This window comes from Hibiscus syriacus, unplaced genomic scaffold (genome assembly GCF_006381635.1).
Source record: "Hibiscus syriacus cultivar Baekdansim isolate YM2019G1 unplaced genomic scaffold, ASM638163v2 tig00111398_pilon, whole genome shotgun sequence".
Lineage (NCBI taxonomy): Eukaryota > Viridiplantae > Streptophyta > Magnoliopsida > Malvales > Malvaceae > Hibiscus > Hibiscus syriacus.
This window is the reverse complement of record NW_024063081.1, coordinates 1,525,336-1,549,354: the sequence shown is the minus strand read 5'-3', so window position 1 is coordinate 1,549,354 and position 24,019 is coordinate 1,525,336. Positions and strand designations below refer to the sequence as shown.

Genomic DNA, 24,019 nt, shown 5'->3' with positions numbered 1-24,019 from the left:
TAATTCTAGCAGATGTTGTTAATCCTAACAAACCATAACCGATTCATAACAGCTCAGCACTTAAGCACAACAACTAACCGATTCATAACAGCTCATCACCTAAGCACAGTAACTAACACTAACAGCTCAGCAACATTGCCTTCTACAAGGCGCAGACTCCATGTGCTATAAGCAGCTACCTCTAATATTCTCCCTACTTCTTTCCTTCTGTTGTTTAACATTGCTGCACACAAATTTTAGTTCTGAACTCTTCAAACATTGCCTTAGACAAAGGCTTTGTGAAACCATCAGCTATCTGGTGCATAGCAGGCACGTAGTTAGCACAAAGTTGGCCAGCTGTCACATTTTCTCGTACAAAGTGTATGTCGAGTTCAACGTGCTTCGATTGAGCATGGCACATCGGATTCGCGCTCATGGCCACTATGCTTGTGTTATCGCACCAGATAATGGGCATACAATTTTGCTGAACACCAAGAACATCCAAAAGTGCAGTAAGCCACGTTACATATGCAGCGGCATCTGCAACACTCTTATATTCAGCTTCCATAGTGGATCGAGAGACAATTTTTTGTTTCTTTGACAACCATGTAATTAAACATGGCCCTAAAAACACCCCATACCCTGAAATAGATCGGCGATCATCAATATTGGAGCCCCAATTTGCATCAGCATAAGCAACCACATCCAAACTGGCCGCATAGAAAGGAGAACAAACAAGCCAAAATCCAAGGTAGCATCCAAGTATCTAAGTATATGTTTAACTGCTATAAAATACGAATCTCTGGGAGAGTTCATGAACTTAACAACCTGTCCAACGCTGAAAGAGATGTCAGGTCTCGTATGACACACATAAAGCAGCGAGCAAACGATACTGCGATATTCAGTTGCATTGCGAATCACCTCACCCTCCTCACGTGAAAGCTTAGAGGATATAACCATTGGCGTACTTCAGCCAGCAACATTTACCATACCAGTTCTCTCTAAGAGCTCCTTAACAAATTTCTTCTGATCCAAGATAACATCCTCACCAGAGCGTTTTACCTCTATACCCAAGAAGTATTTTAACTCCCCTAGGTCTTTCAGCGAGAACCTACCCTTGAGCATAGTAACGACATCTTCTACATCAAGTAACGAATTACCTGTAATAACAATATCATCTACATACACAAGTATGTAGATGACTCCTTGAGGCGAACTCTTGTGAAATAAAGAGGGGTCAGCACGAGGTCAGCACGAGAAACCATAAAATTCATTTGAAGTAGATTTTGTTTCAACTTCACATGCCAGTTCCTGGGTGTCTGTCGAAGTCCATATAACGTCTTCTGAAGTTTGCACACAAACGGCTTACCAAGCTTATTTACTTCCTCAAATCCTGGAGGTTGCTGCATGTAAACATCTTTGAGCAAATCTCAATTGAGAAAGGCATTATTAATGTCCACATGCCTGATAGTCCAACCATTGTTGAATGCAATGGAAAAGATTGCATTAAAGGTTGAGAATCGAATAATAGGGCTAAATGTTTCTTTGAAATCATAACCAAGTATTTGTGAGAATCCCTTGTGTAACACCCCCAACCCGTATCCGACCCGGATACGAGTCTGAAGTGTCACATTGACTTTTCAAACATTTATTCGTATAAAATAGTGAGTAATTTAAAAACTTTTATAACATTTAACTTATTCAAAACGTTCACAAAATTTATCAGAGTTCATACAATTTATATCTTGAGACTACATGCCAACTACACTCTATATACAACACATATATTTTCTGATCTGACATTTGGTAAGGAGAACTGACCTGTCTTGCTCCGCATTACTCTTTACTCTTCTCGAAACCTACGTGTGAAACAATCACACGCTAAGTCGTTGACTTAGTGAGGCATGTAAAACATATAATATTTCATATAACATAAATCATACATAAACATATACCGTCATTATCATTAAGAAACACACATAACATCATATGGTTCATATAACACCTTTCAAACCACTTACCTTTGATAACCATTTATAAACCCATCGTATACATATCACATTCAGTATGTTTGTTTGATCTCTTTATTAGCCCATGTACACTATTAAGAACTTAAGGTATGTGAGTACATTGAGGTTGTGCACCAATGCTGTCACCACAGCTCGTATCAATTCCCTCATGGGGCACCGAACCTTAGTTCAGTATTCGTCCCGAATGACCAGTCCATAGATTCTGAAGAACCTAGGTAAACAGTCCATATGTCCCGAAGAACATAGGTAAACAGTCCATATGTCCCGAAGAACATAGGTAAGCAGTCTATATGTCCCGAAGAACATAGGTAAACAGTCCATATGTCCCGAAGAACATAGGTAAACCCTCGACCCTTGGCATGCCAACTATACCACTAGCTCTCTTATCACATAACATGGGCATTAACATTCATAACAGTTCAATTTACTTATTCATATCCTTTCTCTTATGAACATATATCTTTTCTTTTCAGTCACGTACCAAATGTACGTGTAATCATTGATCTTATAATCACATGTTCATTCTCTTCGGTCACATACCATATGTATGTGTAAACATATATCTAATATCATATAGCATGCATCACAAATGCATGTATTCACATAAATCATTTCTTATAGCTTTATTCATATCCCATATTCATATAAGCTCATATCTTATTTCACATATACTTTCCATATAACTTATATATCTCATAATCACACAAATCATAACATTGATCACCAATCAAATAACATTTTAGGAGTTACTTCTTACCATAGTAACTCCATCACTGACTCATCGCAAGCCAAATGTTTATTCAATACTATAAGTACAAATAAAATTGCACTCACCTTAGCTTTGCTTTGATTCGATTCTAATCCTTAAGTTGATTCAGAACGAGATCACATTCTATATCTACATAATCATACATAGATCTATATTAGTATTATAACTAATATACTCTAATGGTTCACTATTTAGATTAAGATAAATGTCAATTTCTTCTTTCAATAAGGGTATGCATCGATGCACTACTGATACATTGGTGCATAAAATACATTCGATGTTGTATTATTGCTGGGATGCATCGATGCACTCCTTATGCATCGATGCACCAATTGTATTCGATGTTTCATTATTAATGGGATGCATCGATGCACTACTTATGCATCGATGCATGAATTGCATTCGATGTCTTTATTTTAAAAGAGTGCATCGATGCACTACCAATGCATCGGTGCACATTCAAACAATTTCTGGGTTTTAACCTTGATGCATCGATGCACAATGAATATGCATCGATGCACTCTGCCCAGAATCCTCTTTTTGAACCCGAAAATCATTCATTTTGGATTAAATCCTTCATGTTTCATCCCCTTTTTCATTCTTAACTCTAGTACACATACTTAAACCAATCTATATTCATTTATTTCATCTTAAACCTCAAAATCCTATCTTCCATATGTAATTTAATAATTACATCAATTTTGCAACATGTTTCAAATCCAATTCTATTACTTCATATCTCTTAATTAGATTGATAACAAGTCAAATCCAACTTTCAATTCTTGTTATGAACTCTATTCCAATATTTCATTCAAGAACCTCTAATCTTTAATCTTCTCTATCTCCTTTATCTTTTAATCTTAAGATAACTTAAGCTTTCCTTAAGCTTAGTTATCATCTAATGATCAAAACTCAATCTTAAACTTAACAAATAATTAACTAAGTAGAAGACTCACCTTTGAGCTTGGAGATACGGGAGGAGAGGAAGAAGAAGGAAAAGAAGTTCTGGAGATCCCTACATGTTTATCTCTTAATAAAGAGATAAGATAATTATCTTTTAGATAAAAAGACCATTTTGCCCTTTAATTCCTTTAATAATTACTAACAACTTTTTGGATTTATTTCTAGATAAATCATTGAACTAATCCATTCTTCTACTTTAATCACCAAATTCTGAAACTTTACAATTAAGTCACTAACCCATAGTTTGGGATGTTACACATTGGCTTTTAAATGTGCCTTATAACGCTGCACTGAACTGTTTGGATTGCGTTTCACTTTGAATAGCCATTTGCACCCAACAACAGTTCGATCCTCTGGAAAAGTAGCTAAAGTCCAAGTATTGTTTTTTACTAGAGCATCATACTCATCACAGGCTGCTTGTTTCCAGTGTTTCATCTGAAATACTTCATGTATTGATGTTGGAACATCATCTTCATATGTAGCTGAATATGCTTTCGGTTTGAACACACCACATCGACTGCGAGTTAGCATGTGATGAGTTCGCTGAGGTGCAGAATGCACAATATCAAGAGCAGGCACAACATTTTCAGGTATTGGTTATAGCTCAATATTGACCTCATTGTCTTGGTTAGAACCTGGACCAGAATCACCATTTGTAGGATGAGGTGAAGATGAATTCTCATATTGCTGCAAAACAGGAGAGGATGCACTGCTCAAAGACTCCAAGGGCACTGGTATTTCAACACCATTCCTTGTACCATTCGATACTAATTGAGGAACTTGTTCACGCATGGACTGGAACAAAGGCTGCCTAGGATTAGCCACTATGCTTAGAGATGGTGACAAGGTGGAAGACGCATCCGAGGTACGCACATTATCATTATCAACACTTGAAAAAAGAAACACAAATTCGTTAAAAACCACATGGCTCGGACGTGTGGGTGGTCAATTTTGGGGCTACACATCATGTTACCTCAGAAGCTTCGAATATCCTGGAACCTTCTGATTTTCATAGTCCATGTGAAGGACGTGGCTCTTCCTTCTCTAACAATCGAGCAGATTCACGGTCTAACTATTCCACAAATTCTCGTGGTGCTGGTAGAGGTCGAGGAAGGTCACGTGTCTAATGTCAATTATGCGGCAAGGTTGGACATCTTGTAGATTGCTGCTGGCACAGATTTGATAAAGGTTTATCTTGTGTTACATCTGAGAATAGAACGACTTATAGAGGATACTCGTATCTAGCTTATACCAAAACGTGTAACTGTTGTGGGAAAGGACGCCCTAACTCTTAAGGGATGACTCAAGCTAACACAATTAATTCTACACATGGCGCAGACTCCACGTGCTATAAGCAGCTTCCTCTAATAATGAGTACTGTGAGGTTGTGCACTATGCTGTCACCACAACTCGTATAAATTTGCATCGAAGTGCCACGTAGAATTTGTCCCAAATGACCGCGTAAAAATTTGCACTGAAGTACCGCGTAGAATTGTACCGTAGTGCCATATAAAATTATCCATAAGGACCACATAAAATTTCCTTAAGAATCATATACATGTACCAAGGATCAAGTAGGTGTCTCAAAAGACCTCATACATGTTCCAAAGAATACATATATGTCCCGAAGGACCACGTAGAATTTGTCCCAAATGACCGCGTAGACCCTCTATTCTTGGCATGCCAATTATACCTATAGTTCTCATCTACATAACATGGGCTTTCACAATTCACATAGTGTATCTCATAAACATATTATTTCCATATCTTTATCACATAGACATATCATTTTTATACTTTTATCACATAGCTCATATAACTTTTCCTGCATATTCATGTCATATAATGCATATGGTATGAACTCATATCATATTTCATAATATGAAATGAATAATATATCAAAGTATTAAATCTAGACTTATCACAAGTCTAGAACTGAATATATATATATATATTTCTATTATCATGTTATGCATATGCACTCACCTATATTTCCTTGCCTTTACCTCGATCAATCTTACTTGTCATTTGTTCCTGAACTCGTTTAGGCTCGATATCTATATAAACATAATTTCTGATACGATTATCAAAAGCCTAAACCTTATAACTTGGCATTAATAACTTAGGCTAATTAATGAAGCAATATTCTATTTTTCCTTTAGGGGTGTATCGATGCACTATGGGTGCATCGGCACCCAAAATAACTTTGAAATTTTCATGCATCGATGCATGCTGGTGTGTATCGATGCACCTTCAAAATTGGTCTTAGTGCATCGGTACTCATTCATAGTGTACCGATGCACCAACCAATAATAAATTGGTTTCACCCGAAAATCATCTATACTTCACCCAAATTTTCATGTATACAACTCTTATTATGCTACTAAATTCATCTATAACAACTTTAACTAATTTCTATCATTCAAACACTTTATAATCTCCCATATTTCATCCAAATTCTTAAGGTTAATAATCATACCAAATTTTCCATGTTATTCAAACTTAATTTTAACACTTATAACTTATTATTCTCATAGATGACAAGTCAAATTCAACCTCCAAATTCATTTAAACCCTCTTATTCAAAATTTCACTTATCCACTTCTTATCTTTAATCCTTCATAACTTACAAAACTTTGAGATTTTATGACATTTTTTATCTCTATCATCTTTCCTAAAGCTTCATGAATCAAAACCATGCTTGAATTTTAAGGATTAACCAAAAGGAATCAAACTCACCTTGGCTTGGGGCTTCACGTTGGAGAAGATGAAGATGAAGAAAAAATAGAGAAGAGTAATCTGGAAACTTGATTTCCCAAAACATATGCTCCACATGGGTATTATAATACTCATTAATTATTATTTTATTATTTCCTTTGTTCAATGACCCTTTTGCCCATTTCTTTCTCCTTCATTTGTTAAATCATCCTACACAATACATTTCAATTAATTCATTCACTTTTCAATATATCTAATTTGATCATTGAATTTTAAAATCTTACACTTTAATCAGTAACCCGGTATTGAGGATGTTACAGGTTTGTTTAAAGGTATAATGATAATGTAAACTGTAAAATATTTATAATTTAACCAGTTAAAATAAAATAAGCGCAACATATTACGTTAAACTAGCTACTGGTTTGTTTAAAGGTATAATAATAATAATGTAAACGGTAAAATAAAATAGACGTAACCTATTACGTTAAACTAGCTACCGTTTTGTTTAAAGGTATAATAATAATGTAACCGGTTAAAATAAAATAGGCGGTACATATTACGTTAAATTACCTACCGGTTTATTTAAAAGTATCATAATAATGTAACAGTAAAATAAAATAGGTGATACATATTACGTTAAATTACCTACCGATTTGTTTAAATGTATAATAATAATGTATCTGGTTAAAATAAAATAGGCGTTATCTATTACTTTAAACTACCTACTGATTTGTTTAAAGGTATACTATTAATGTAAATGGTACAATATTTACAACTTAATCGGTTAAAATAAAATAGGCATTGCCTATTACGTTAAACTACGTACTGATTTATTTAAAAGTATAATAATAATGTAAACGATTAAAATAAAATGGGCTCTACATATTAAGTTAAATTATCTACCAGTTTGTTTAAATGTATAATATTAATACGAACAATAAAATATTTACAACTTAACAAGTTAAAATAAAATAGGCACTACATATTACGTTAAACTACTTATTGGTTTGTTTAAAGGTATAATAATAATGTAAATAATAAAATATTTACAATTTAACCGTTTAAAATATTTTTTTAATTCAAAAGTATCCATATTTGTATATTAATGCGGGGCTTAGGGTTTATAAAGCTTAGAGGACACTTAGGTGATTTATATGAGGACAAAATGTATAGTGAACATCAACAACAACAAATGCTATCGATACAGTTTCAATGAATTAAAGGAAGAAAAACACCTTAATTAATTTTAGTCATTTTACTCTGAAAATCAAATTCAAATGCTAAAATTTTCAACAACTCAACTTGGTTCAATCAATAAAATTTTGTTAAAATAAAATAAATGTAGAAAAAGAGGTTAAGTTGGATACTTTTTCATCAATTTTTTTAATATCAATACATTATATACAATTATCGACATTTTAACATTCATCAATTTTTTCATATGCTAAACAGTCATAAAAAATTTAAAATTCTAAAGTATTGATACTGAGTATTAATAATTTTCATGAATATGTATCGATACATATACACTAAGTATCGGTATTAATAATTTCTATACATCTACACTAAGTATCAATATTTTTACAAATATATTTTAATATAGTTTTTTAAATAAATAGGTTTAGATCTTAACATTTCAATTTTTTTTCAAATTAACAAGTTTCTAAAATGATAAAATATCGAACATCATAGATGATATCAATATTTGTTAAAGTATCGACCATCAGATCATAGTTTTATCGATATTTATTTTAAAAATAATTTCCATCTAAAGATAAATAATATATTAAATTGCCACCAATTTCATTAAACACAAATTTAATATTATAGATTGCAACGTACTTCTTTATTCACAATAACATTATTGAGCGCAACTAATATGTTAATATTTATTTGTAACAAAATAAATATTTAACCTATTTTGTTGTTGTTGGATTTCAAATGTCCTGTCAACTTAAACTTTGGTAACATATTAGGCGCAACCTAATATATTTATAATATTCATAACAAAATAAGTAATTAACATATTTTGTTATCGTGAAATTTCTAAGACTCCATCAGCTTAAGTTTTGGTAACATTTTAGGCGTTATCTAATATTTTGATAATATTAATAACAAAATAAGTAATTTACTTATTTTGTTATCGTCAGATTTCTAAGGCCCCATCAACTTTAAACAGACGCAACATATTACGTTAAATATACGCTACCTAATATGTTATTACAGTTTATAATGTTTTCGGTAATTAACCTAAATTATTAAAGTCAAATTTTTGTTACCCATTTTACATACAAATATAACATTCTCGATTATTATCATTATTATTATCAACACAAATAATATTTATGATGTAAACATATAACATTTTCGATAGCGCTTTTAAGCGGTAAACTATTTAACCAGTTATACCGTTTTTTAAATGTATTTTAACCGCTCTATATATAGAAATTTATATAGGATAAACTCCCCAAATAGTTAACTAATTTTTAGACGCTCTTAATTTAGTAAACATTCTTTAAATTGAGTCGGTCAATTTTAGATTATATTAATTTAGTCATACTTGTTTAAAAAGTCATTTCAGTCCTATTAATGGTAACAATTATATTGAGGAGGTTATGGACCTTTTACTTTTTTAGATTTAGACAAAAAAATCATAACCAATAATTTATGATAAAATTACATGTAATCGATATGGTCTAGTATATAAGATCTAAAGAGTGTGAGAGAAATCTTGAATGGTCTTCCTATTTTTTCGTCTTAGCTGAGGAGTTTAAAGTGGCTCTTAGTTCCAATATAAGACTTGGATAATGATTGTTACTCATATGGTGACAAGTTTAATAAATATGATCATCTGACTGTAAATTTGGCACTGGTATATCACATAGGTTTGCCAATCTCATCAAGATAATATAACTAGTCGGATGGTATGAAACCCTAGAATTTAGGGTTGACTGAGGCACCCTCCGGAGACCTTTTTCTTATTATGGAGACTTCAATCGTTGGAGAAGTTGATTGTGGAGTAAGTTCAAAAAGGTATAATATTTGTCTCCCCTTAGTAAAAAAAATGTCATAAAATTACTTGTCTCGTGTCTCTTCTTATTACTGAGACTTCATCGTACTCTCCCTGTGAAGTTTTCTTGTTTTCCATGTGGATTCTCTCGTCACGACGATGATAAACAGCGTTGTGAAGGTGAGAAAGGAATTAGAGAAGAAGGTGGATGTAAACTGGTGCATTTTTGGATTAAAATGTATTTTAAAATAATCCGGTTTAGTCTAAAAAATGTTTGTTCTTATTGAACGTTTGAAATGTCATAATTTCAATGTCAAAGTTGGTGCCAGTCACTGACGACTTTAATTTGATTGTAATTTTTTTCACCACAAAGATCATATGAAAATTAAATTAAAATTATAAAGACTAAAATAAAATTTAAACTTTTTTCAATAAAATTACATGCATCAAAGGTTTAATAATGATATATTGTTAAGAAAAATGATAAACTACACATTTAGTATTTTAAACTACTACTTTTGTTTTATTTTAGTAATTAAACTTTATTTTTTTTAAAATATACTTCACATTTAGTTTAAGTTTTATTTTGGTATCTCACGGTTAAAAATGACGTGTCACAATAAAATAATAATATATCATAGTAAAAAAATAAAAATGTCACGTCAATATTTCTGTTAATATTTTAACGATATATATAAAAAAACTTAAAATAAACATTAAATATAATTTTAAAATAATAAAATAAAGTTTGAATACTAAAATGAAATAAAACAATAGTTTAGATACTAAACATAGAGTTTACCCGAAAAGTTTACCAAAATCATAGCAATTTTCAATCACTCAATGATTTTCAAAGATTACTGTAACAAAAAATTATTTTCCTAAATTTTTTCCATCAACACTGCAAGTGGGACTTGATTGGTATTCGACGGCAGGGACCAATATAGCCGTTGTTGGAGTCATCCAATCAAGTGGCACATGGATTAAAAACGCCTTTATCTGTGCTTTTGGAGTGATTTGTATAAAGCAAAAGAAATGCATTGGGATCTGAGGTTCTTTAAGGTAATTAGACTTTGCCAAATGATTTTCACTGCCTTTTGCTCTGGTTTGGGGCATTAGAACGGAGGAATTTTCTTCTGATTATTGGGAAGTTTTGTTTGGGTTCTAAAGTTGTATGTACAACAACAACAACAACAACAAAACCCAATTCCCATATGTATGGGGTAAGGGGGAGGTAGGGTAGTAGGCTACCCCCAACGCCAGGTTGAGAGTAGCTTCCGTGGAAGACCTCCGGCAGTCAGAAAATTAAAAATTTAGATAAAATGCAATGCATGTATAAATAAATACATAAATACATAGCTAATCAGTATTCATATGCAGTCATTAAAATCATATGTGCGTCTGTAACTGGAATTTATCCCTGCATAATAATCCCTGCGAAAGAATCTCTGCATATAGACAGAAACATAAGATCCGGCTAATTTAAAAGAGGAAACATGAAGAGAATGATACACAGAAGTCAACGTTAGCAAGCCCAGTTCTAATCCTTCATAAATACCAATAACAGAAACGTATTAAAAGTATAAGTCATGGAAAATACTACAAAGACATTAAAAGAAGACAGAGATGATACACCCTATAGATGTGACCCACACTACTCGACTACCCTAGTCTTTAGCTTCCATATTTTCCTATCAGAGGTCATGTCTTCGGTAAGGGCTAAATCCCTCAAATCAGATCTCAAGCAGTCTTCCCACTTTCGCCTTGGTCGTCCTTTCCTTCTGGCACCGTCGACTGTAATCGACTCTACCCTCCTTACCGCATCCGACGGTAGTCGCCTAAGGACATGCCCAAACCACCGTAGTCTTCCCTCCCTCAATTTTTCGGAAACAGACACCACCCCCAAGGACATCCTAATAGCAGAGTTTGTCGTCATATCCCTCAGTGTCCTACCACATGTCCATCGAAGCATTCTCATTTCTGCGGCCTCAATCCTCCTCACGTGATCCTTCTTGGTTGCCCAACATTCTGATCCATACAACAGCGCTGGTCTTATTGCCATTCTATAAAATTTTCCCTTAAGTTTTAGAGGGACCTTCTTGTCACACAGAACTCCAGTAGCGGCCCTCCACTTTAGCCATCCCGCCTTTATACGGTGTGAAACGTCATCATCTACACCCCCATCTTTATGTATCATAGACCCTAGGTACTTGAAACAATCCTTTGAGGGGAGAACGTGTCCTTCTATGCATACTTCTACATCTTCATCATTTTGGTTCCCATTGAAGTTTGAACATACATACTCTGTCTTTTCAATATTGATCCTTAAACCTTTTTCTTCCAAAGCAGTCTTCCAGGTAGCCAGTCTACTATTCAACTCAGATTTTGTTTCAGCAACTAAGACAATGTCGTCAGCGAAAAGCATACACCATGGTACACCGTCTGGTGTCGCACAATAGATGTCGTCCATAATCAAGGCGAAGATGTAAGGGCTAAGAGTCGACCCCTGGTGGAGTCCGATTTCCACCGGGAATGCCTCGGTGTCGCCAACTGTAGTCCTGACGTAAGTAGTAGATCTACAGTACATATCACGAATCGCCCGGATATAAGCAGTTGGGATCCGTCTAGTTTCCAAAGTCTTCCAGATCGTATCGCGGGGAACACTATCATAAGCCTTCTCAAGGTCAATGAACGCCATGTGAAGATCTCTAGACTTTTCCCTATATTTCTCCATAAGCCGTCGAAGTAGATGAATCGCCTCCGTTGTATGTAATGTCCTTAAAACAATGTTTTCAATGGTTATTTGCCATTTTCTATCATCATTAACATTTTGTCATAGTATAATACCTAATTTAATTGTCACGATTATTTGTAATCTTTGTTAAATCAATCTCTCCTTTCATAAGCACTACATATATCTAGCGAATATCTCGCTGAGACACAGTCCATTGTCGGACCACACCTTCATCTTACCAACTTATAAAGATGGACTAAAGATGACGGGTGAAGACAGTCGTTTCTTTGAAAATTGCAAATATGTATATATATATTCTCTAGGATCCTTTTTAGATCTTTTAGACATGCTCTAGATATGTGCCGAATGCTTATTATGGTTTGAATTGATTCTCGGTAATTTGGACATTAGACTTGGTTGTAACTGGAAATGTTCTTTCTTTTGCATTTTTAGTCGTAACTTTCCCCGTCCTGGTATAAGGAAAGAAAAGCTTGAAATGAAACAAAAATTATGCAAGATGGTTTAAAATACTTAATTTTGAATGTATGCGACCTATTTGGCATTGCATCCTCTCCTTATCAATGGCTTGATTGTAGAACTGTTTCGGTTAATGACTTCTCTCGTCTGTGCTCTCTCACTCCTTCAATGGGATTGTGAAATTATGAACCAAGTCACAAACAAAGAAAGCCTGTGGAATCAATCTTACTAGATTATAGTGTTATGATTTCAAGAGTTTGATGTACCCGACCCTGCATAAGAACAGAAAGAAATATAGTTGTTTCTGTTTAAACCACGACTTAACTTCTTGTATGATGGTTTTATGTTTGTTTATTTCAGGGTGTTGCTATGAAATTTATGTGAAGGCAGTACTGAGAGAAGAGGCTTGGAACAATGCAAAGGCTGGTGGTGGAAACAAATGAGGTTGTGCGTGCTTTTGCTTATGTCTTGGCATTTCATCTTGTTTTGGCAAGTGTTGTTTTAGCTTCCAATGATTTTGGCTAATGATAAATAAGCAAAATGGACGAGTTGCGACATTGTTGAAGACACCAGTCAGCTATGTTCTCAGGTTCTATCTGTCTAATAAAATTGTTTTTAATGATGATTCCAGTAGTTTTAGAAAAAAAAAATATCCTGGGTTTGGAGTATGCACAATGACATGAAGGAAATGCCCAAAACTTAGCTGCAGGGTGCTATTGGGTGTGTTGGTTATCATCATCATGGTGTCAAACCAACAGATCTGATTGCATTCTAGCAAGTGCTTTATTGATATAATACCGGATTTAGGTGTTAGGCAAGAAATTCCTTCATCAGCAACTGGTAGATTCACCAGGAATGTAATCAAGAACAGCAATGACTTGGGTAAACAAAAGCTTGACCATTACATGATAAAGACCTTTACTTGTCATCAACTCCTCTGCTTCCTTATTGACTCCGAACCAAACTCGATACCTAGTTATAACATTGACATATATGAACTACCTGAGCAATAATGTTGCCCACGGAATCAATTATGCGCAATCTCTCTCAACAGTGATGCTGAAATTGACCAAAAAATATTGAAATTCTTCACTCTAGAAATTACGGATACAGATAAGTTGTAACACATCCAAGCAATGTGAGCTTGCAACTGCTGTAGGGTTTTCAAGTGCTTTCTTCCCCGTGAATTCTCATTTCTCTCTCTCTCGAAAATCATTAATATATGATGTTATTCGTAATCCTTGACAATATATTGCATATGTCCAATGGTTGTTACATATGGAAGATAAGCAATTATAATTTTTTCCCTTTCCTTATAAATACTTGCAAGTCTGTAGCTATTTAAGATGTTAAGCCATACAAATATTGTTGTTATGTGTCAATTACTATTTTGTTTGTTCTTGTAGTGGTCAATGCCATATTTAAAAGTACTTTTGAAATTTTATAATTTCTTTTGAATAATTTGGGGTGACTATAAGGAGTAGTATATGTTTAGAAATTTTCCTTGTTTATTGATAACATACACCTTGTAGACATAGCTACTTGAACTTGAACCTCTCTAAGAGAATAACATTCTTGTTTGTCACTAAGGCCACTTAATAAATTTTATAATTTCATAATTTAATTTAAAAAATGATAATTCATCTAAATAATTCATCTAAATGATAATTCATCTAAAGGTTTTTTGGACTATCATCGATCGATCGTTCTTTTACTGTCGCATGTTGTCATCTGAAATCTCATGCCATCTTTAAATTTTGTCACAAAAAATTATTTTTTTAACACAATAATTACCTATTCGTCACCGTTGGTAAGATTACCTTCGTTGCTCGAACAAAAATATTAGTTGCACAACCCTTCGTTCGTTACTCGTTGCGTGATCTTCGATCTTTAATGGGATTTTTTTTTAAAAATCATTGATCGGATGACCTTAAAAGGATAATGAAATAAAACTTTAGACGCTTTAAATGATAATAGAGAAAATGTTAGATACCTACACTACAACAAAACATGTTTGTAGCGGCGTTTTCAGAGCAAACACAACTAATTTTATACATATCGTGGCGTTTGCGATGTAAACACCACAAAATGATAACCTTAACGGTGTTTTTGTGACAAACGCCGTGAAAGACTAGTACTTTAGTAGCGTTTTTGAAACAAACGCTACAATAAACTTATATATAGTGGCGTTTTTCATTTAAGATCGAAAATTTTGATAACATCTGTGGTGTTTGTAAATAAAAACACCGTAATATGGTTCACGTGTGGTGGCATTTGTTATCAAACACCGCAATTAGTAACACATTAGTGGGGTTTCTAATGGAAAACGAGGCAAAGTTTCAGTTTTTTTTATCTCCTGAAGCCCTAACCCTTTTTCATATTCTTTTTCTTCTTCTGATTTTCGCCATTTACAGTTTACCCACAAAGCTACAGCAGGCTGCCACCATTCAACGCCGTCGTGGCCTTCACCATGCCCAGCAATCCTCGCCTCCAACACCATTCCTGGTGAGTTCTGTTCCCAAAGCCATAAATTTGTTCCCTGTTTTGTTTTTAAGTATTCGATTTTATAATTTAATTTGAGGAGAAAAGTTGGCCTTTTACAATGGCAACTAATTGGGTCAATTTCTTTTGTTCCTGGTGAGTTTTTATTGTTTTGGAATTTCTTTTGGTTCAATTTGAATGTTGTTTTCTGTATTTAGATTCTTTTTTCAGGATCTATTGGGTCTTTCCATGGAAATTATAGCTGATAACACAGCTGTGTTTTCTTTTCCTTTTATGCCATAGCTTAGAAATCAATGAATGTAAGGAATTCTAGACACTTTTAGATAAGTTGGGTTCTGTTCGAACCAGAACAAAATAGACTCATATTGACTTGATTATTTGTAGTAAATCCTATTTATTTTGTTCAAAATAATTGCTCTTTCAAGCATCCAAAACGCTATCTTAGGTAAATCCTATTTATTTGTATTTCAAATGCCGTTAAATAATCTTACCTGTTGTGACGTTTCCCAGCAAAAAAAAAAATTAGAAGAGTTTGTGTTAGCGACATTTTTTGTGACTTTTTGTTGTTGTTGCTCGGGAGCGTTTTTAAAATGGATGTCCCTTGTTCCCATATGTAATGGGATAAGGGGAGGTAAGATTGTAGGCTGCCCCCAACACCAGGTTGAGAGCAACTTCCGTAGAAGACCTCCGAATTATGAAATGCCTTCTGTGGAACTCGATTCCACGACCTCAAGGTTAAGAACCTTGTGCTCTACTTAGCGATGTTTTAAAACAACGTTATAGATTAAAAAACCGCCGTTATAGACCTATTGTGCCTTAGTGCTACTTTAATGAGGTGGGGCTTTAAACATACAAAATGACCAAGAATATACTTTAACTACTTATTTTTAAAGTAAACTTAAATTTTATTAAAAATAAAATCTGTGAAATTTTTACAATTTCTGGAATGGAGTAGGTAAACTCTTGCACCAATCTACGGGGATAAGCCGAGAAGTAGGAAACAATATTGGTTGGCTAAAACAATAATATTTTCCAAAGTCATGTGCGCATGCTGCCACTGCCAAACGCCCTCTACTCAACAACAACCGCAACTCCCTATATTTTTCAGCAAATGTATAGAATCTCATTTCCAAGGAAAATGAAAACAATAGTTTGTTTAACGTGAAATAGGTGGCCAACTACACTCACCGACGGTTACAAGTAAAAGTCACCGTCCTTCATTTCCATTCATCTTCATTTTTATTTTAAATATATTAAAACAATATTAAGTTATATACTTAACCTATACACCTCAATACCTACTCCATCGCTCCACAAAAGTTTAACAACCCATATTTAAAAAACAAAGTTATGCTTTTAGAATAATAATCAATGAAAAGGTCAATTTAAATATATATTATAAATCCGTACACATAATATACGGTGATAGTCTTATAAATATTTTTAAGGGTTGACACATATGTTATTAATACAATTTTTTGAATGGGTGGATACCATTAATTAAATACGTAATTAACGTAAACGAAAATTAAATTTCAAAGTTGGCACATGTCTACCCTCGAATATATATAGATCTACCGCAGTATATAAATACACACCATTTTAGGAGTTTAGCAAAACATTACTACACTGATAAAATTCATATATAACTTGTAACCTCTAGACATAAATTATTAAACAAATAATATAAATTTACATGATTTATGAGATAGTGACAATGACAATAGCAATATTAATGGCGGTAACAATGGTAATGGTAAAAACAATAACATTATCCAACACTGGTAAAGACAATAAAATTCGCCAACAAAAAACAATGAGGTTACGTGGTGTATATTCAATTTTAAATATTATTTTCCTAAAATATTATTTCAATATGTTTAATTCTTTATTTTACGAATGGAATGGTAGTTGGTTGGCATAAGGCATGATCCTCGGGAGTTGGGACACACATTTCGTATGCAACCACTCCCTTTATTATATATATATATATATAATAAATTATAATAATTACAAGTTAATATATATTTATATTTTTTTAGTCATCGATAATACATATTTTATATACGTAATTGTTCGAATTTGAGACTTTTAGAAAGAACCAACACTTTAACTAGTAAGGTCACTTGATGAATTCTATCTTTTTAAGTTAGATTTATCAATATAAATAACTATAACCAATGTAGATACATAAATATTATTGAGAGTGAACACACATATGTTAATAATATAATTTTTTTAAATAAAATTAATTTAAATAAAATTTTAAAGTAGATAATATTAATAAAATAAATAATTAACCGAAAAAATTTAGATTTCAAAATCTACGCATATCTATTGTCAGAAAGGTGTGAGTCCACCACTAACTGTAATATAAAGTACAATAATTAGTATTTGCTTACACTTATAATACAAGTGGATTGGAATAAAAGTTAGGTGGGAATTGGAATTTGCATCAGCAAAACCAGAACGAAGATGGTAGTCATGTAAGTATGTGAGAAATGGTAGATGAGAGAGAGTTTAGAATTAACTTGCAGCCGAGACAGGTTGCTGAGTTTGTGATGAATGGACACACCTACTTGCTTTAACCGCATCTTTTCTCTTTACACGTTGCGCATTCTCCTTCATTTTCCTCTACTTGCAACGTTATTCTATGTATAAGGGTAATCCACACATTATTAGGACTGTATTCGATTCAATTTAATTTGATTTATTAATGAACTGAACTGTATAATGCGATGTAAATTGAAATCAAAACAGAATAATAATATTTTATTTATATTTTAAAATAATCATTAATATATGATTTATTAATTGATTAATCCAAATCGAGTACTGCAGAGGCAAGGACAACCCTCCCAGTTTAATTTGCTCCATTCACAAATATCAGAGCTCGAACTAGTAATATTTTATTTATTTTTAAATTAACTATTGGTATCTGATCTATTGATCGACTAATCCATATCGAGTATTGCATAGTCAAGAGCAACCCTCCCAACCCAGTTTGCTCCATTCGTAAACACTAAGATTTGAACCCCTGATTTTGATTAAAGAATCTAATGTCTTATCCTACTAGACAAATTAATTATTGATAATATTTTATTTATTTAAATATATCTTATAACAATATTAAAAAAATATATCTTATAACAAATTCAAAAAAATTAATTTGTATCATTATTTTTTTAATTCGATTTAATTTAAAATAAATGAATCTAATATGAAATTTTAAAATCAAATTAAATTGTTAAATTAATTTCTAAACCGAACCAATAATCATACAAATATTTTTTTTATTTTCTCAATTTCATAACTCAATCCTTGTTTATACTTCTTATCATAAAGTATTTAAATTTTAAATTTTGTTTCATACTTATCAATTTGTTCTCCACCTCCACCGGTTTGAGTTATTAATTATTAAAAAAATCAAATTTAAATACTTTAATTTTTAATATTTTACTTAAAATCAAATATTAAATTAAATTAAATTATTTAACAAATATAATTATATTATATTTTGAAATTTAAATATCCGACAAAATTACAAATTGTAACCAACCCTTTTTATTGCGGGGGAAAGATGATAATTCCAGAAATAATTTGTAGAATAAATATCGACAGCTATGCGAATAAAAAAAATCAATTTCATTATATCAACGGCCAATAGCCATCATCCCTATCATAAAGCAGAGAGTACGGCATCAGAATTCACAATCTCTCTCCCTCGCCCTTCTCGCGATTCAAATCTCTGTCAATAAAATGAAAAGGGTAAGGTCCAAGTTGGGAGTTCAGAAACCCCTCGCCTCCAGCTTATATCCATCCATATATATATTTATAAGAATCCAAATTTCCAGATCAGAGAACAATTTAAATCCATGAAACGTGAAAAAATCAAAATGAAAAAAAGGCAAGAAAATCGGAGAAGAAAAGAATAAAAAAAGGCGAGAAAAGTCTCCTTCTTCTACTCCAATCGTAGACCCACAACGTGAACAGCCAAAACCTACATTTTCCCCTCTGGAAAAAATATACAAAAAAAAATCTTTTGTTTTGTTTAACTTCTGTTCCTTGTAACCCAAGCATCGAATAGTTGCCGATTTGAACCTGCGTAATGTGTTTTTTGGACAACGATTAAGGAAGCAAAAGGAAGTTCAAAGGGGCGAAGGATTGTTTTTGTTTTCGTTTTACCATTCTCATTTTCATTTTTTTTGCTAATTTTTATCGGTTGATGAAGAAGCATCGTCGATGGCTGAGGATTGTGATCCTCTCGTTGCTCTCTTTCTCTGTACTAGCTCCAATCATGCTGGTCTCTCTCGGACTCAAAACCCTCACTTCCATTGGTAATCCTCTTCGAATCTGCAGATTTTCTACTATCACTTATTTTTCTCTCTTTTTATGCAAACTGGAACGCGTTTATTTTTAATGGAATAGTAGATCAGACAAGAAAGGCAATGAGGATTACTTTGCAGTATTTTGCATCTTAAGTATACAAAAGAAATTGTATTACTTTAAGTGAACATACATTGTCGAATCGAATCAGATATTTTTCTTCCTTCGTAACCGAAAATTTATATATTACACTTTCCTTTTTTTATTTAATTTAATTTTTGAGATGTTGACTGATCTTGTTTTCTTTGCATTTTTTGATTCTGTCACGGCAGGCAAGCGGGAGTTTATTGAGGATTTGGCCAGTATTGTACGGATCTCTCTTAAGTGAATTCTGTTTTATTTTTTATCTTTTGATTGGTTTGTAATGTTTTTTTATTGGTACAGAAACATAGGGCAGATAATTTGAGATTTAATGCAGTTGAGCAGGTAGTTTTAAGATAAGGATTTAGTGCATTTTGCTTTGGGCGTCTTATCTTGAAATGATTTTCACAGTTTATGCTTGTCGATCTTTGTTGCTTTCTTATTCAGGAAAGTGCCGAGGAATTAAAAGGTCCAAAACTTGTTTTCAAAGAGAAGGATTTTAGCTCTGTAGTTAGTCACAGTTCTGATGAGAATCATAATTTGTACCAATCTGGGAATGCTCCAAATGCGTCTAAATTGTTAGAAACAAGTGGTTAGTATTTATTTAGGTGCATTTTGTCATTGACCTTTCATTTATTGAGTTAGATGTGACTCTGAGTTGCTCCATTTCTAAAGTCTGAAATTACTCATGAAGGAAAAGACGAGCATCAAATTCAGCAGAAGATCAAACTCGTGAACTCCAGGAAAAAGGTATATGAAGATAAGGTTTTTCTTTTTTTTCTTTCTTTTTTTTACACCAAGTAGTTATGGTAAAACTAGCTGATAAAATCATAAGCCTTGAAAATTGGACCAGATCACCTTCTTATCATTTTGTGCCACAATGTCCGATTCATGATATTTTAATTTGCTCTCCGCTACATTCATTTTGTGCCTCTGTGACTGTTTGTAATGCAAAAGTCATTGAATCACTGATCTCTAGATCTGAGCAATACCAGAACACAATTTATGTCATTCTATTTACCAAAATCTCTTCAGTAATACTGCTGTCAGAATCTGAAGGTTACAAACAGTTTTTTTTTTTTGGGTGTGTGTTTGTGTGTGTGGAGGGGTTAGGATGAGGTTTGTTATTCGCTAGAATGTCAGAGCTTGAGTATATATATATACCTACATGCATATACATAACATACAGTTAACACTTATTTATTGGTTGCAGGAGCAACCCAATCAAGAAAGAGTCAAACGTGATCAACATTTGCACAACCAAGAGAGAAACAGACATGACCAGCATTTGCACAATCAAGGAAGAGGCAGACGTGATCAGTATCTGCAGTCTCAGTCACACGTGGAAGTGGATGAGAAGATAAATCTGATGAGAGATCAGATCATTAGGGCAAAAGCATATTTAAATTTTGCACCACCAAATAGTAACTCTCACTTAATTAAAGAGTTGAGAACGCGAATCAAAGAGGTTGAACAAGCAGTCGGTGATGCCTGCAAGGAATCTGATTTGCCACGGAGGTATGGAAATAGACAAAACTTGCCTATGCATTTTATATCCAATAACAAACTTCATATCTGAGGAACAGTTGATTTTTGCAGTGCTTCACAGAAAATGAAAGCAATGGAGGCTTCATTGTCCAAAGCAAGTCGTGCATACCCTCACTGCTCTCAGATGGCAACAAAACTTCGTGCCATGGCTTATAATGCTGAAGAACAGATTCGGGCACAGAAGAATCAAGAGTCATATCTTGTTCAACTTGCTGGAAGGACTACCCCTAAAGGCCTTCACTGCCTCTCCATGCGGTTGACAGCTGAATATTTTTTCCTTCAACCTGAGGAAAGGCAGTTCCCTAACCAACAAAAGTTGAATGATCCAGACCTTTATCACTATGCTGTATTCTCTGACAATATTTTGGCTTGTGCAGTGGTTGTTAACTCCACAATTTCCTTTGCAAAGGTAAACTGCTTTCGCTACTTTCAGGTTTTTTATTATTTTATCAATTTTCATTAAATTCCAAGCTTGGCTTATTTTATGAGGTTAAACATTGTTGTGCTTATTCAAAGTGTTTGTCTCTATTTTACGCTCACATAATATAACCGTGCTAGATCATGTGAGGATGCTCTGTTGTTTTATTTTACTGGAGAACAACTGTTTACTTGTTATGATTTACATGTTGGTAGATGTAATTTACCCTGATAATTAGTTTTGACGATGCAGGAACCGGAGAAAATTGTTTTTCATGTGGTGACAGATTCTCTCAACCTCCCTGCAATTTCAATGTGGTTTTTATTAAATCCTCCCGGGAAAGCTACAATTCATATTCAGAGCATAGAAAGTTTTGATTGGTTAGCAACCAGTCATAGTTCAACATCAGAAGAACAGAAGTCCAATGATCCAAGATATACTTCTGTCCTTAACCATCTTCGGTTCTATCTGCCAGACATCTTTCCAGCACTGAATAAAATCGTGCTCTTTGATCACGATGTGGTAGTGCAAAGAGACTTAACTGAAATTTGGAGTGTTGACATGACGGGGAAGGTAAATGCTGCTGTGGAGACTTGTCTGGAAAGAGAAGCTTCGTATCGTGCAATGCATATGTTTCTGAACTTGTCAGACCCATTTTTGCAGAAGAGGTTTGATGCCAATGCTTGCACATGGGCATTTGGTATGAATTTGTTTGAACTCCAAGAATGGAGAAGAAAGAATTTAACCGGGCTCTATCGAGCTTATGTGCAACTGGTATGGGCTTTTATTTTCTTTTTGCATTTGCTCCATGTTAATATATTATGCTTGTGATTTTTTTTTCTTTTTGGCAGCACATTAATTCCTTGAAAAGATGCTTACCTTTCTTCTAAATGACATGATTGCTTGTTTTCCATTTCAGTACTATGTTCTGTTCTGACGGATCGATAAGAATGTTAATTCAAAGCTTGTTTTCAAGATTTTTCGTGCGGCTATGTGTTTTATCATATGCTTGTTTGCCTGGTTTGTTACAGGGACTTGAGAGGCCATTGTGGAAAGCGGGAAGCTTGCCCTTGGGTTGGATTACCTTCTACAACCAGACTGTGGCTTTAGATAAGAGATGGCACACACTCGGGCTAGGTTATAACGCGGGTCTCAGTTCGAGTGATATGGAGGATGCGGCAGTTTTACATTATGATGGGGTCATGAAACCATGGTTGGAAATCGGAATCGCAAAATACAAGGGCTATTGGAGCAAGCATTTGCAGTATGACCAACCTTACATGCAACAATGCAATATCAATGAGTAATTGATGATCAGAAACATACAAGTGGGATTCTTTGATTCATTTTTTTTATAATCTTGTAGGGCTTGATTCAAAATTTACGACGATAAGAATCCCGGCGGGGGGGGATTAGATATACTTTAAAAAAAAACCTTTTAATTTTTATTTTGAATCATATCAATAAAATGTAGGGTCCAAGTTGGCTTTCTTATCTTTGTAATGATTCATAGGTGGATTTTGTGACACGTGGACGAAATTGGTTGGGTCTATGTAGATAGGGGATATCAAACGAAGAGGGTAAATTGGTTTGGCATTTGTATTCTACTGCCATTGTAGCAAAATCACTAAGCTGAAGCTTTAGCAGTTTCTTCTCTGTCTCTCTCTCCCAGTATGGCGACCATATCAGCTACCTCATCAATCACCCCTGCAGCTGTTGCAAGCAGGCCATCACCCAGGCTTGCATCCCCAGTTGCTATTGGTAAGTTTGTATGATAATTTAAAAGGGGTTGTTCTCATTTTCACCTCAATTGCAAATTTTGTTTTCAGGGCTGCCAACGATGGCAAAGAAAGGGAAAGTGATGTGTTGTTCAGCGGAGAAGAAGGGTTGTGGTGAGGACAAAGGGTGGGGCATGGGCATGGGCATGAGTGCATCGTTGCTGGCAGCAGCCTGTGCGGCAACCATGTCAAGCCCGCCGGCCATGGCTCTGGTAGACGAGAGAATGTCCACCGAAGGAACTGGACTTCCCTTTGGTTTGAGTAACAATCTTCTTGGGTGGATCTTGTTTGGAGTATTCGGCTTGATTTGGGCTCTTTACTTTGTTTACACTTCCTCCCTTGAAGAGAATGAGGAGTCTGGATTGTCCCTCTAAGCTTAGCAATGGTCCAAACTATTTACTTTCGCTCTTTTTCATTGCAAATGTATGTCTATATCATGTTCAAGCAGGATTCGGTTGTTCTATCTTGTAATAAAACTAAATCATGCATGCTCCATGTGTATTCCTCTCTCTCTCTCTCTCTCTCTCTCTCTCTCTATATATATATATATATATATATATATATATATATATACACACACACTCACACACACCTTTTTGGAATATTGAAATTTTATTCCTAGGACA

General features: G+C 33.9%; 2 protein-coding genes across 4 annotated transcripts; both read left to right on the top strand.

Annotated features, from left to right (window-relative positions):
• Nucleotides 1–18,942: 18,942 nt before the first annotated feature.
• On the top strand, nucleotides 18,943–23,067 carry LOC120161363 (probable galacturonosyltransferase 6). 3 transcript variants are annotated; one of them, XM_039171641.1, is made up of 9 exons: nucleotides 18,943–19,519; nucleotides 19,841–19,875; nucleotides 19,953–19,994; nucleotides 20,097–20,241; nucleotides 20,323–20,399; nucleotides 20,863–21,167; nucleotides 21,249–21,606; nucleotides 21,868–22,389; nucleotides 22,647–23,067. In XM_039171641.1, the coding sequence occupies exons 1-9, from the start codon at nucleotides 19,408–19,410 to the stop codon at nucleotides 22,920–22,922; spliced, it is 1,872 nt and encodes a 623-aa protein (XP_039027572.1). In that variant the 5' UTR covers nucleotides 18,943–19,407; the 3' UTR covers nucleotides 22,923–23,067. The 3 variants fall into 3 exon arrangements, with proteins under 3 accessions (XP_039027572.1, XP_039027573.1, XP_039027571.1); XM_039171642.1 differs by having other exon boundaries at nucleotides 19,838–19,875; nucleotides 20,344–20,399; XM_039171640.1 differs by having other exon boundaries at nucleotides 19,838–19,875.
• A 147-nt stretch (nucleotides 23,068–23,214) lies between these two features.
• On the top strand, nucleotides 23,215–23,877 carry LOC120161366 (photosystem II reaction center W protein, chloroplastic-like). Its single transcript, XM_039171645.1, has 2 exons — nucleotides 23,215–23,376; nucleotides 23,445–23,877. Exons 1-2 carry the CDS (start codon nucleotides 23,289–23,291, stop codon nucleotides 23,765–23,767), a joined length of 411 nt encoding a protein of 136 aa, XP_039027576.1. The 5' UTR covers nucleotides 23,215–23,288; the 3' UTR covers nucleotides 23,768–23,877.
• The last annotated feature ends 142 nt before the right edge of the window (nucleotides 23,878–24,019 follow it).

Excerpts from the sequence above, each read along its gene's own strand:
- LOC120161366 (XM_039171645.1), top strand. The coding sequence starts at position 23,289 with ATGGCGACCATATCAGCTACCTCATCAATCACCCCTGCAGCTGTTGCA. Across the intron at positions 23,377-23,444 it reads TGCATCCCCAGTTGCTATTG|GGCTGCCAACGATGGCAAAG; the intron begins GTAAGTTTGTAT and ends TTTTGTTTTCAG.
- LOC120161363 (XM_039171640.1), top strand. The coding sequence starts at position 19,408 with ATGAAGAAGCATCGTCGATGGCTGAGGATTGTGATCCTCTCGTTGCTC. Across the intron at positions 19,876-19,952 it reads TTGAGGATTTGGCCAGTATT|AAACATAGGGCAGATAATTT; the intron begins GTACGGATCTCT and ends TTATTGGTACAG. Across the intron at positions 19,995-20,096 it reads GATTTAATGCAGTTGAGCAG|GAAAGTGCCGAGGAATTAAA; the intron begins GTAGTTTTAAGA and ends TTTCTTATTCAG.